The sequence below is a fragment of the Chaetodon trifascialis genome, chromosome 1, assembly GCF_039877785.1.
Source record: "Chaetodon trifascialis isolate fChaTrf1 chromosome 1, fChaTrf1.hap1, whole genome shotgun sequence".
Lineage (NCBI taxonomy): Eukaryota > Metazoa > Chordata > Actinopteri > Chaetodontiformes > Chaetodontidae > Chaetodon > Chaetodon trifascialis.
In genome coordinates this window covers 3,024,164-3,038,044 of record NC_092056.1, presented here as the reverse complement: position 1 = coordinate 3,038,044, position 13,881 = coordinate 3,024,164, and the positions used below count along the sequence as shown (strand labels likewise).

At 42.1% G+C, this 13,881-nt stretch overlaps 2 protein-coding genes across 3 annotated transcripts; both read left to right on the top strand.

Annotated features, from left to right (window-relative positions):
• Positions 1-803: 803 nt before the first annotated feature.
• Positions 804-4,467, top strand: LOC139329777 (troponin I, fast skeletal muscle-like). Of its 2 annotated transcripts, XM_070960244.1 has the most exons (6): positions 804-1,770; positions 1,915-1,951; positions 2,960-3,088; positions 3,651-3,740; positions 3,908-4,084; positions 4,282-4,467. In XM_070960244.1, the coding sequence occupies exons 1-6, from the start codon at positions 1,763-1,765 to the stop codon at positions 4,366-4,368; spliced, it is 528 nt and encodes a 175-aa protein (XP_070816345.1). In that variant the 5' UTR covers positions 804-1,762; the 3' UTR covers positions 4,369-4,467. The 2 variants fall into 2 exon arrangements, with proteins under 2 accessions (XP_070816345.1, XP_070816336.1); XM_070960235.1 differs by lacking the exons at positions 804-1,770; positions 1,915-1,951 and having other exon boundaries at positions 2,887-3,088; positions 4,282-4,457.
• A 531-nt stretch (positions 4,468-4,998) lies between these two features.
• On the top strand, positions 4,999-10,873 carry aph1b (APH1B gamma secretase subunit). The gene is made up of 6 exons (XM_070969830.1): positions 4,999-5,296; positions 6,749-6,919; positions 7,256-7,329; positions 7,892-8,014; positions 8,144-8,271; positions 8,390-10,873. The coding sequence occupies exons 1-6, from the start codon at positions 5,184-5,186 to the stop codon at positions 8,555-8,557; spliced, it is 777 nt and encodes a 258-aa protein (XP_070825931.1). The 5' UTR covers positions 4,999-5,183; the 3' UTR covers positions 8,558-10,873.
• Positions 10,874-13,881: the final 3,008 nt, after the last annotated feature.

The following is a 13,881-nucleotide window of genomic DNA, read 5'->3' as shown; positions in this document are numbered from 1 at the left end:
CACCTTTACCAGCTGTAACATTAGTGATGCTTAAACATTAATTCACCACTAATCATAATCCAACAATAAAGTCTATATTCTCCTGAAATTGACCACTCTGCATAACGAGTACTTTTACTTTAAGTATATCGATTTATTTTATATTAAATTCTATATGATATACTTTTTTTTGTATTACATTGAGTTTATGTTGATGCTAGTATTTGTGTGTGTGTGTGTGTGTGTGTGTGTGTGTGTGTGTGTGTGTGTGTGTCCCCTTCTCTCCCAGGGTGTCTGAGGAGCTGAATATAATGGGAACCAATAAGAGCAATAAATCCTCCCAGTTTAGCGCTGACAGCTGCTGGGAGGCTTTTTCTGGTTCATCACCAGCGACACATCCATCCTGCTAAACTTTCATTCTGAAGGTGTTTCATGGTATTTTCTGGCTCTACACACTTCACACACTGAAAACTCTTCATTTCTCTGCAGATCCTCAGGAATCAGGACGTCATCTCTGGAAAAAAAATGACACATTTTGATGTTTTGAGCATCAAAAACAAAATTATATTTAGCATATTGTGACTTACAACAAAGTGAAAATTACAATCAATAGGTCAGTTTGTTAACAGCTTTTTAATCTTCATCTGAATGGCCTTTAACTTCATACTGAGCTGGCTTCTTTAAAACTCAACATTGTACCGTCTTTCTTTACATTAAGCTCGACTTTCCTTTAAAATATCATCAAATAATTTAACTCTTGCAGTCTTGGTGGTCGACTTTCATCGTTACATGAGTCACCGTTCAGCGAGCGTCTTCATGTCTTTATGTTTCCTCAGAAACAGATGAATCTGTGCTGGTTCCTTAACTGTCTGCAGGAATGAAGCGAGCACGGCGACAGATGAAAGGAGCAGTCAGCTGTTCGAGCTGAGCTGAGTCAGAGGAAACCAGGGACGGCAGAAAAACCTCCACAGTTCAGGAAACTGAGCTTTCATTGTCTTTGTAGAAGATCATGTGTTGGCTGGCTTTATTTTTCATGAGTATCAGACTCTGTCTCCTGAGTTAACCTCATTTTATGACTCCAAGCTGCATCACCTTGTAGTAATATCTGAACACAGTATGATAGTTTTACTTCAGGTTTTACTCAGACTTTTATCGAAATCCTGTAAAAAGGCCTAAATGAATGTGTTTCTCAGTCGTTGCTGCCCATTGGTTCTTTCTGAAGTCATAAATCTTTAAAATCAGCTCATTAAATATGTAGTTTCAGTTTTCAGTATTTTCAGAAAACAGCTGCTCACTCTACTTTGTAGCACATTCCTCAAACTGGAGGAAACAGTACATTTTTAGGGACTATTTTCAGTGGTGGATGAATCCACATTTGGTGCTGCAGTGAGTGGCAGCAGGACGGTGTGTGCGTTAAAATAAATTACAGTGTGTGTGTTCATGGTGATGATTTGATAGCACGTACTTCACCGTCTTTTCGTGTAATTTAAGTAGTTTAAGATGAACTTAACCCTAAAAACATGTCCGACAGTGTCTGAAGATGCTTCCGGAAGAAAATTCCTGAAGTGTTTGTTCGAGGCTCAGCTGCTCCCACCGACCCCTCAGTCTGGAATTCAACCGACAGCTTCTGAAGACAACTGCTGCTGGTCCATCTCACACACACACACGCACACACACACACACACACACACACACACACTGAACCGACACCTATAAACAGACCAGAAAGCCGTGCTCTTCCCATTCATTTCTCTTCTGCAGGCAGGAATCAGCTGCACTCAGGATGGCAGAGTAAGTCCTGATCTGAACGGAGACTTTCTGAATCGACAGGATTTCCCATAATAATCATTTTCCTTCTTCTTCTTCTTCTTCTTCTTCTTCTTCTTCTTCTTCTTCTTCTTCTTCTTCTTCTTCTTCTTCCCTGTTTCTCCAAAGGAAAAAGATGTCGTCGAGCCGGAGGAATCAGCTGAAGGTAGAGTACGATGGTGCTGGTGAAGGCCTGAAGTTTGTAATGTGTGAGACTGTGTTCAAAACTGGACTGAACACAAACTGAAATATGACCACCATCATTAATTTATGCCTTCACTGAATTTAAAAGCAGTTTAAGTGTTTTATGGGAAATGTGAGAAGAAAAGGGCCCATTAAGGAGAGGATCTCACATTTCGGTTGCTTGGAGAAGGAAAGGTGGAGCAAAGGGACAGTCAGCGTTCACAAAACTGGTTTTAATCCTGAAATTATCATTTTTAATCCAAGAAATAAATAGATGCTTTTTCACCTACAAGCAGCCTTTATGGGGCAGCGATTCTCAACCTTTTTTGGCTTCTGGCCTCTTAAAACAAAGCAGTGTTGTTGTCACCGGTTACACATGTCTTTGGGTTAGGAGTCAACCCAGCAGTGATTTATTTATTTCTGTTTATTTTGAATTACATTTAGAGGCCTGGCAAGGTGAGATTATCAAGTAAGTCAGCAGCAAACAAGCAAAGATTAGATGAATTCCTGCAAAAAAATGTGCAGACAAAGCAATTAATCCGTTAGATAATCGTTAACTGCAGCCCTATTCAGCATATTTCAGACTTACATATTTAACATTTCTAAATTTCTTTTCTTTAATTTATTTTTTTCTGTGTCTCTGGAGGTGTTTTTTGCCAAGAACAGCATAATAAGGCAAAGACAGGAAAACAGGAAAATAACATAAGCAAGACTTAAAAAATGCAGCATTTCTAACAAAATTAATAAATAGATCTTGAGATAATTGCACTAAAAGACTCTCAGTTTAGACTTTATTTCTGTTGACTACATACAAACATTAGACTAAATGTGGCATTTACATGTTTTAAATACAAAACACAGGACAAACCTGCCACAAAACAAACTATAATAATAAAATATCATATGACGCACACTTAAATAACACATCATGAGCGTCCTTCATCGTCTGCCCCTGATGTGCTGCTCTCAACTCTCCTCCTCTTCCTCTCAGAGCTTGCTGCTGCAGATCGGTGAGGCGATGCTGGAGGAGGAGGCCCAGGAGGCTGAGAGGGAGAAGATGAAGTACATGGAGGAGAACTGCGCCCCTCTGTCCATCCCCGGCTGCATGCAGGAGCTCCAGGTAAACCTCCGCCTCCGGCTCAGGTGCTTTGTCCACAAACATGGCTGACGCAGGTTTGCAGAGCAGCAGAGCTGATAACCGCCGTCGGCTCATGCTCTAAACTAAATGTTTGTGTACTTGCTGAACATCTGAGCACATTATTATTTTAACAAACACATAATGATTATTTTTTTTAGCATTCGGCTCCCATCAGGCCTTGACACTGGAGCTCTATGGGAAAAACAACCCACGGGAGCTCCAATGATTTAATGCTGAAAAACAACCAGAAAAACATCATTGCTGTAAAACTCTGGTAAAATGAAGTGCTCCCCTCTCGCCTCACTGTCCTCCTACCAGCTGCTGTCACTGGCAAGAGAGACACAAAAATCCACCAACTCTCATCTGACGTTAGCTCAGTTGGACGTATGAGCAGGAGGGAGGACATTTTTCTCCTGTCTCGCCTCTGTTCTACTCTGATTGGCTTGACAGGTTGGATTCTCTGTTCATTGCTGTTGTCATGTTTGTGAATAAAGTTTCTATTGAATCCTTCAGCTCTTTCTTGTCCTGTCTACAACAACACCAGGAGCTGTGCCGGAAACTTCACAAGCAGATCGATTTGGTGGATGACGAGCGATACGACATGGAGATCAAAGTGACCAAGTCCAACAAAGAGGTTTGTCTTCTGGAGTGTCCTCTAAAGGACCGCAGCACACTGCGGTGTTCCTGGCAGTCTGAATTCAATAATCTATTAGAAACAGCTCAGAGGCAAACTCATTTGAATCATGTTTTTAGTCATTTTTAAACACACACACACGTCTGAGTGACTGTCTTCTCGGTCAGATCGACGACCTGAAGCTGATGGTTCAGGATCTGAAAGGGAAGTTTAAGAAACCGGCCCTGAAGAAAGTGCGGCTGTCAGCTGACGCCATGCTGGCCGCTCTGCTGGGCTCCAAGCACAAAGTGTCCATGGACCTGAGAGCCAACCTGAAGCAGGTCAAGAAGGAGGTGAAGGAGGAGGTGGGTGCTTCAGATTTTACACTTTGTCTTCTGATTTAGCTGATTCCTCCTGTGCTTTCATCCCTGAAATCAAACTTCAGCTCACTCAGAATAAAAACACAAACAACCACAACCGCAGCACAGACTGAAAACCTTCATTTCTCATCCACAAAATAATAAGAGACGATTGATTATTGGTGGTTTGAATCTGCTCTCAGGAGAAGCAAACAGGCGACTGGAGGAAGAACATCGAGGACAAAGCCGGGATGGACGGCAGAAAGAAGATGTTCGAGACAGAAGCTTGAACATCAGTGTGTTGTTCTGCTGTTGACCACCGTGATTCATTTCTCTGTGTTATGTGAGTCTATGTTGTATAAATGATAGAATAAATATGTGGTGTGGTGCTTCTGTGTGTTTCATGGTGATAATTTGAAGAATCGTTAAAAAGAGAGAGTGTGCTAGAACACTCTGGATGTGCTCTACATGGATAAATCAGGATGGAAATGTCAGGACTATAAATGGGACCAATGACACGAATAAAGTCATGAAATTAAAAGTGTATCAATGAAATAAAGTAAAATACTGTGAAACAAAGTTAAAAGAAATAGAATAAAACAGCCAAAACAGATAATACTATAAAGAACTGTAAAAAAAAAAAAAAAAATCTCTCTCTCTCTCTCTCTCTCTCTCTCTCTCTCTCTCTCTCTCTCTCTCTCTCTCTCTCTCTATATATATATATATATATATATACCTCCATAGATTTTGATCTTCAGAGAACATCCTGATTCAACACAGAAAAAAAATAAATTAAAGAAAAGAAATTTAGAAATGTTAAATATGTAAAGTAATGGTTTTAATATGTTTATGTAAATGTTTATTTTAGCAATAAAGCTTAAACGTTTTTTTTTCTTGGTCACGTGAGAAGGTGTGACGTCACGAGAAGACCCTGTGATTCGCTCGTGGAAGTAGAGGGGAAGTAACAGCTTTACTGATACCGAGAACAGCAGGTTATTATTTGAAAGATTTACAGATAAAACTCTGTAAGTGACCCTTTGAAGGAACCGGACGAGGCGCTTAAGGTCGCGCTGCTGGTCGCTTTATTTCCCCGATAAGAGTCAAAATGACGGCGGCGGTGTTTTTCGGCTGCACCTTCATCGCCTTCGGCCCAGCCATCGCTCTGTTCCTGTTTACCATCGCCCGGGAACCGCTGAGGGTTATTTTCCTCATAGCAGGGTGAGACTTCACTTATTTCCGTGAAAGCGGGGCCATAGTACACTTACTTTTATCGTAGCAGTGTGGAACCGGCGCTACTGTCGCGTTTAATGAGATAAAAACCAGTATTTCTGTAAGCTAGCTTGCTAGCTAAGAGACCGCTTGGTTAGCTAACTGCTAGCTGGTTCCATTGTCGGACACTAAATCACACCAGAGACAGGTTTAAACTCCCAACAATCTCTGATTTACAGCCAGAGGCAGCTTCGACTGACGTTGACCATTTTACCTTAACCACTAACTGTTGGAGCCTGTTTCTGGCGTTTCTTCGTATCTAAATGCGTTAAACTGCTGGTATTGTTCTTTCTCAGACTCCCATTCGGGTTTATGTTCATTGTGGAAATATGAGATAATGATGTCGTGAAAAGGGTCAAACATGATCAGTCATGCACGATATAATGTGTCATAGTAATAAAACCGTGAACGTCTCACTAATGAGTTGCACTGATTGTCGTCCGTCTCTTCCAACAGGCTGCATTAACGAAACTAAACGTAACTTCTTAAGCAGTTTCGGAGATTTTTGACATTTTAAAAGACAAAAACGTCACGTTATTTGCCGTGGCTAGCTGCACAGAATCAATTAACAGTACATTTGTTTTATCAGATGCAGACCAGTGTTAATAACTTAGCCAAGGACAAAAAAAGGTGTCATCACTGATTTACATTATATGCAATATGTTGTGGGAATTTAATTCGTTTAAGGCAAATAAATTGATTCACCTCTTCAATTGTTTTATAATTTAATGGTATCTAGTGTTGGGAGTGTACAGAAGAGTGAAGTCGGCTTGTAAACAAACATTTTAATGAATTTGGTTTCAGAATATGTGATTTTCTTGTCGACTGTGTCAAAGGGGTATTTAATCAATTAATGAAAAGATCTTTCCCCCCTCACCCCCCCCCCCGTTATTTCTTGAGCAAAAATACCCCAAACCCTGTTCTTCCAGTGTGAAATGTGGATATTTTCTTATTTAATTTTTCTCTAATTTTTGAGTCTCTGAGAAGCATCTGTGTTTTTTGTTGGGTTTGTCTGGTTTTGTAGGTTTGGTGCACTGTTATCTCTCAGTGTCAGTGATTAGGAAATTAACATTCATGTCCTTCCATCTCCTGCTTAAAGCTTAAAGCTTAGTTTTGTGTCTAGTCCTCAGGTGTTGCTCCAGAAATGGACAGCCTGTCCAAAAGTGAATACTCTGTGGGAATTGCCTACTTTCAGGCATATATTTATACTGCAAGGCACCATGTCTGCATCCACATTCACAGCCATTTGTGACCACTAAAACCTTAACAAAGGCCTGATAAAACATAACCAGGTCAATGCAGATGTTAGGCGGCATCTGCCATAATTAAGTTAGCTGCCTGTTTCTGAGTTTTCTTTTCCCAAAAACTAACTGTACATGTTTTTGTTGTCTTCCTTCTCAGAGCGTTTTTCTGGCTGGTGTCTCTGCTGCTGTCCTCTCTGGTGTGGTTCATCTCGGTTCAGATCAGTAATAAGGACAGCGCCGCGCAGCAGAAAGGTCTCCTCATCTTCGGCGTGGTGCTGTCCGTCCTGCTGCAGGAAACCTTCCGCTTCGCTTACTACAAGCTGCTGAAGTAAGTCGTTTTCACAGCCGTCTGACGGCTTTACACGCAGCCCTCCTCAACACCGTCAGTCATAAAACCGACATGATTGGTTTGATTCTATTCAGCCTGAATCTTTTTGTCTTTTATCTTCTGCATAATCATCATCAGCATCTGACCCTGACTTGTAGTTTCCCAGCCTGTTTCTGACGTCGATGTGTCCCAGTTTGTTCCAGTTTCTCACCTTTTAAAGCTTTATTGTTGCAGCTCGTATCACCTTCCACTCACTGACACACATACTTCCTATTGATGTTGTTGTTTACAGCTTGCAGTGAAACTGAAACACTGCTGTGTGTGTGTTTTGTGCAGGAAAGCGAATGAAGGCCTCCTCACTCTCAGTCAGGAGGAAACCATGCCGATCTCCATACGGCAGCTGGCCTACGGTACGTTAGCCTGCGCCTCACATCACGATCTGGTGCTTTTTCACTGACTGCAGTTGTTCCAGCTTCTGAACAGGATGATGAAGTCAGAGGAAAGACCACTGATCACCTGTTCACACCTTCTGTGTTGACATTTGAGATTTTGAAAAACATCTGATAACTATATTTCACCCAGTATTCATTTATTAAAGGTACAATCCACCGTTTTTCCTCATTAAAATCATACTTGTCACAGGTGTACTCGTCCTCAGGCTGTTGGAGATCTAATGAGTCACAGAAGCACAGCGATAGCTCACTGAATCCTTTAAAGCTGGTGATCAAAGAATAGTGATCAGGATATGTGCTGAGAGACGTTTTACGATGAAGAAATAAACTCCTCTGTGCTTTTCTGTTTCTAAATGACCTGAAACACATATTTAGAACATCTGCTCTACAGTTTCTTGTCACTCCAGCACCGATCTGTGATACATTCAAATCAGCTGTTAATATATTGGTTGTGTCAATGCATCAGTCAGAAAAATGTAGCAGTGGTATAAAATGTTCCTCTGCCGCTGCTGTGTCTCAGTGTCCGGCCTCGGCTTCGGCTTCATGAGCGGAGCGTTCTCCGTGGTCAACATCCTGGCCGACTCCGTGGGGCCGGGGACTGTGGGGATCCACGGAGACTCGCAGCACTACTTCCTGTCCTCAGGTACCGATGCTCACAGAAATTTCCAGTGTTTGCACAAAACTAAATTGAAGCTATTATCTCCAGCGTGACATTCGTGATGAGGAAAGTGTGCTTTAGAGGATCCTGCATCTAACTCTTGACCCCTTTCAGCCTTCATGACCATGGCCATCATCCTCCTTCACATGTTCTGGGGCGTCGTCTTCTTCGACGCCTGTGAGAAGCAGCGCTGGTGGGCGGTGGCTGCCGTCGTCGTCAGCCACCTCATCGTTTCCTGTCTGGTGAGTGTTGCTGAGCGTCGAGGGGCAGGCTGCTGAGGGCCGGATGGGTGGATGATGAAGTCCGTGAAGCATCAAGAAAGGCATAAAGGCGGTTATGTTTATTGTTCTTCTCTCGCAGACCTTCCAGAACCCCGAGTACGTGGCCAGCCTGGTTCCCACCTACGTCATCTTGTTCCTGATGGGCGTCTGGGCCTTTTACTCCGCCGGCGGTTCGCTCAGGAACCTCAAACTCTGCCTCACCTGCAAAGACAAAGACTTCCTGCTCGCTAACCACCGGCCCAGATAACGCAGCACGCCGGGCAGTGTGCAGGACTCTCAATCCAAAGACCCCCGAGTTCACACACACACATTCACACACACGTTCACACAGTGCAGGAGGAGCATGAAACCCTGTTAATCTGCTGTTTCACTTCAGAGGTGTTTGATCACCTTAAGGCTAAAAACAGAAATCAGCAGAAGTTCCTCAAAGGAAACAAAGGCTCAGTTTGTTTGCCTGGATTTAATTTCCATCTAATGACGAGGTTCTGTTCAAAAATACAGAATATCTGTGTCTGATCCCAGAATCCCCAGAAACAAACCTGAAGCAGATATTTTCGGTCGGCCATACTCGTCACATCCTGTACATACTCTAATGTTTTCAGCTGTCTTCTTTCAAATGTGTCAAATCTTTCACGTATGAACAAAACTGTGTACATATTTATGCATTTTTAATTCCCTGGTGTGTAGATAGTGAGACGTTTTAGCCCTTTTTCAAGATACTTTGTCTTTCGTCTGTGTGAGAACTTGCCTTTGATTTGAAATGTACAGAAGCTGAGAGGGGACACGACTGGCTCGTTTGTTTAGTCTCGAGGTCGCGACTTGAGCGTTAAAGTCTTAATCCAAGATGACAGATTACAGAAAACCAATTGAATTTGCACAGTTTGTCCTCCTGTTATCAGAAAGATCACAGGTGTGTCCCTCTGCTGCTCCCGTCCTGACAGGCGAGCAGATGAATTGATCCTTAGCCTCAGGAAGCTGATACCTGCAGCGGCTGAGTCACCTGATTTTTCTGTGATCTTGTGAAAGAATATTTCTTCTATTGTGATTTGTAGAGGAAAAATATTTAGCAACAAGATACTGAAGACAAATAAAAGCTTCTATCCGATTAGCATTATTAGAAGCGGTTCATGTACTTTATTTCTCTCTCTGTTCAAACAACTATAAATTCCTAAATGAGCAGGTGGAAGTTTTGGCTCAGAGATCTTTGAATGTTCACTTTCTTTGTTGCCTTTTTTATGTCGTACTTTGTTTTAGAGTGCAGGTGTTGACGTGTGATAGAAACTCCAAACAATGAATGTTTTTGTTGCGCCTGGTTTTGTTTGGTTGTTGATCTGCTTGTACAGTTTGTACTGATGACAGTCAGGGATGGATGTCAGCAGCCACTTAAACATGTAAATTATAACCTTTAGTGCTCGGCATGTCTTCTGTTTCATCGAGTTGAATCTGGTCTGATCACATTAGTAAAGATGAGTTGCATTCAGCTGCCAGTTTATTAGGTACGCTTAGCTAAAACTAATGCAGTCCAGCACTCCTCCGTTAAAGGTCCAGTGTGTACGATTTTGGGAGGAGTGGAACATTTGTTTGTTTTCATTAGTGTATAATCACCTGAAAATAAACTGTCTTTTCATGACCTGACAGTCTTTGTATCTACAGAGGGAGGGGCTCCTCTTCCACAGACTCTCCGACACACTTGGAAAGGGAGGATGAGGCACTGCAATCTGCAACGTCACCACTAGATGCCACCATATCCTCCACACTGGTCCTTTAAGTCCCCCTTCATGAAGGTTATGATGTTCAGCTGGTGTTCAGCTGTTGGAGGGTGTAGTTTGTGGTGCTGTTGAGCTGTTTTCCATCACACAGGAAGGTGCTTGTTATTCAGCTTGCACTCGTTGATACAAATGAGGTGGACCAAATAATAGAAACACCTGTCAGTACAATTCAGCAGCACCACAGATGTTCACGTCTCCCTCAGGATGAATTATAAATACTTTGATCTTCACTTTTTTTCTAGCACCATATATTTTTATTTTTTTGTCCAGTACTTTGGTTTATGACTAAACACTTGAAACACCAGTGAGCCTCAGCTGTGCTTTCTGTCCAGCGCTAATTAGCTACAGTTAGCATGCTAACATCTTAAGCTTAAATAGTAAACGTGGTAAACATCAGCTTGATGTTAGCATTTAGCTCATAGCATCGTGTGCCTCAGTTCAGTCTCACAGAGCTCTTTTTGGAGCTAAATGCCACAAACAGGTTGGGCAAGTCAGACAGTGTTGAGATGGAAGACATGAGATTTGCTCTTCAGGCGCTGACACAACATCTAACTTCACGCAGGAACACACAAATCTACAGGAGACAGTTGTTTCATGGAGGCTGTAACGAGCCGTCTGCAGGGCACAAAGCAGGTGCCAGGTTTCCAGTACTCTGTGTGTGTGTGTGTGTGTGTGTGTGTGTGTGTGTGTGTGTGTGTGTGTGTGTGTGTGTGTGTGTGTGTGTGTGTGTGTGTGTGCGCGCCTCAGAGGGATGCTTCACTGTGAATGTGAGATTAGGAGACTTGACCCACATTAAAAAAAAAAAAAAAAATCAGAAATCACTTGCACTTTTTTAGCACTGCCTCTTACAGCCCCCCTCCACTCTGCACCCCCCCACCCCCATCCTGTTTCCATTTATGAAAGCAGACACCTCCTGGCTGGGCGACACAAAGCCCTTTGGGGTCTCTGAGGGCTTCAGTCAGTCAAAGGCCTTTTTACCCAGACAGCAGACAGACAGACGCAGGAAGCGTTTCCTCTGCCCAAAACCAGACTTTTCACATGCTAATACCAGTCTGTGCAGCTGGCGACACTGGGGTCACCTCGGCCATATCCAGGGTTTATGTTTCCTGTCAGGTACCAGAAGGTTGTATGTTCAGGTTCAGATCAGGTCGTCGCAGTCTGAACAACGAGCAGACGACATCCAGCAGACAGGAGGACGCTGTCTCTGGAACTGCACTGAAGCCCACCAATGACCCCTCAAAGCTACATTATAGGTACAAAGGCTGGCTTTAATGGTTGGGTCTAAAGTCAAAGATTCATGCAGAGAGCACTGAAAATGTCCCGACAGTCAGCTTGTTTGCAAAGTGAGTTGAAATCTGTCCGTTTCCTTTGCCTGAATTTATTCAGTATATTCATTTAATTTCAAACGTGATGAAACCATTCAGTCATTTTTAAGTAAATATTCACTAACTGAGTGCTAGAGAAATAAGAAAAGAGGATTAATCTTGTTTTTCCTTCATTCTGTGACGTCTGCTCCCTCCACAGGTGGCTGTGATGCTCCGCTGGCTGTGAGCCACGGGGGGGCGCTGTTCTCACGGCCGCACAGTTAAACCTCTGAGGCTCAGGTGTTTAAGATCTGTGTGTGTTACCTTTTCTGTGTAAACTGATGGTTCCACTGGGTTTGAAGTTTTGTTACTTATATAAATAATAAATAATAAATTATCTGAGCAAATCAAAGTAAATCTGGAAAAAGAAGCGGTTTTAGTTTCAGCTGCTGGCTGTTTGTTCATCAGTATAAACTCCACAGCAGAGCACCTGTCCGTCCCTTAGGCTCTCCGTCTCGGCCACGCCCACCAGTGCATATTTTATGCTAATGAGCAGGTGCATCGGTTCTTGAGGCGCGCGGCGGGCCGCTCGGGGATGAGCCGGATGGAGCAGCGCAGGGAGCAGCGGGAGTCCAGCCGGAGGGTTTTCACCAGGTGATGCTGTCCAAACCCGACTGAGTGCGGATCCGCGAAACACGAATGGATCCTCATTTAAGACGGAGCTGGAAAAGGCTTCTTCACTTATTACCTCTCTATTTTATCCTAATTTATCAAGGTGAGTCACCTGCGCGGGGGAAACACTCACGAGGCTCTGATGTGCTGTTTATGAGGCAGGAAGATGAATGAAAGTGGAAACAGATTGTTCAGTGTTCTTCATCTTCCTCCTTTAGTTTAGAATAAAGTCTGAAAGCAGCGGGTTGATCCTCCACATGTGCAGCTTCGGTTAAAACTGTCCTCACATCTGGACTCACTTTTCAGTTTGTTTGTTCTCCTTTTATCTGAGTCAAACTGACTTTCTCAGCTGTTATTAATTTGTTCAGATATATTCATTAATTATTGAATGAATGAATGAATGAATGAATGAATGAATGAATGAATGAATGAATGAATGAATGAATTTCCCTTGTTTTCAGCGCACCTGTCCTGGGGTGTTGAGAGAGTGAACCTTTCTAACTGGGGTGAATTTAATAAGTGAGTTCATTTTTCCAGATTTAAATAGCAAAGTATTATTTTAATGAATTTATCATAATTAAAAATTAATGAATTGTCTTTTTAGTTTGATGCTATTTGCATGCATGTTTTCTTTATATACAGGATATATATCATTTTCATATTTTATTATTTCATGTATTTTTCAGCATTATGTGTTTTACTCCCCATATCTGCTAATTTGTAAAAGTAACAATTTCTTAATATAATTATAATAATATAGATCCAAACATTTTATTGTTGTAACAAAGGCTGAAATGATCAGCCAGTTGATCAATTAGCTGATTGAGAGAACATAATTGGCAACTTTTCCATAGATTTTCAATAATTTATTCATCGTTTGAGTAATTTTTTAAAGCAAAATTGACAATAAATGAGTTGGTTGTTGCTTCTTAAATGTGAATTTTGGCCCATTTTGGTCCTCTGTGAAGAATTTTGGCTTTTGGATGCTCGTTGCACAAAATAAGTCAACTTTTACATTTTAAGATGCATTTTTCACCTTTCTGACATTTTATAGACCAACCGATCAGTTGACTGATTGAGAAAATAATGTGCAGCTTAAACTGATGTTGGAACTGATTGTGAGTTGCAGCTCTGGTGGTTTTAGGTCTTTTCTCAGTAGCATTTCACGGAGCTTGTTTGATTGATAGTTTGGGGGTTTCTTTTTGTGGCTCCTGGGTTTTTGGTGGTTTGGTTGGTTCCTGGTTGGTGGTGGGTTTGTGGTGTCAGGGGGAACGCTGCAGCAGGAACAAACCTCTCCTTGTTCTCTCTGTCCCAGCAGCGGGAGCAGCAGGATAAAGCAGCAGAAATGGGACACCGCTTCCCAGGGAGGGCAGGTAGGCAGCCGCATTGATCGCTGATGCTGATGGAGCTGCTTCAGGCGGCAAACACACATCCAGAGATCACCCAAAAATCTGCAGCGCTCACATCAAAACACAGAGCTGCAGAAGAGAAAAGAGCAGGCGTCACCTGAAGGGCTTTAAATCCAGTCACTTACACCCAGTGTTACAGTATAAACTCCAAGTATTGACAATATTTGCTTTTTGATTTAGCTGCACAGACAATGTATGTACAGCAGGAGATGTATAGTAAAATATATATACACAAGGATGTAAATACACGAGTAAACACTATATATGATATATTTAATGGGATGGTGTACAGATTCTCAACATCTTAAGATTATTTATTTTCTAATGTTTGATTTAAATTTTCATTTGTTTGGTTTTATTGTAATATTTTAGTTTTCTTTTCATTGTAAAAATCCAAACAAACAAAAACACACGTTA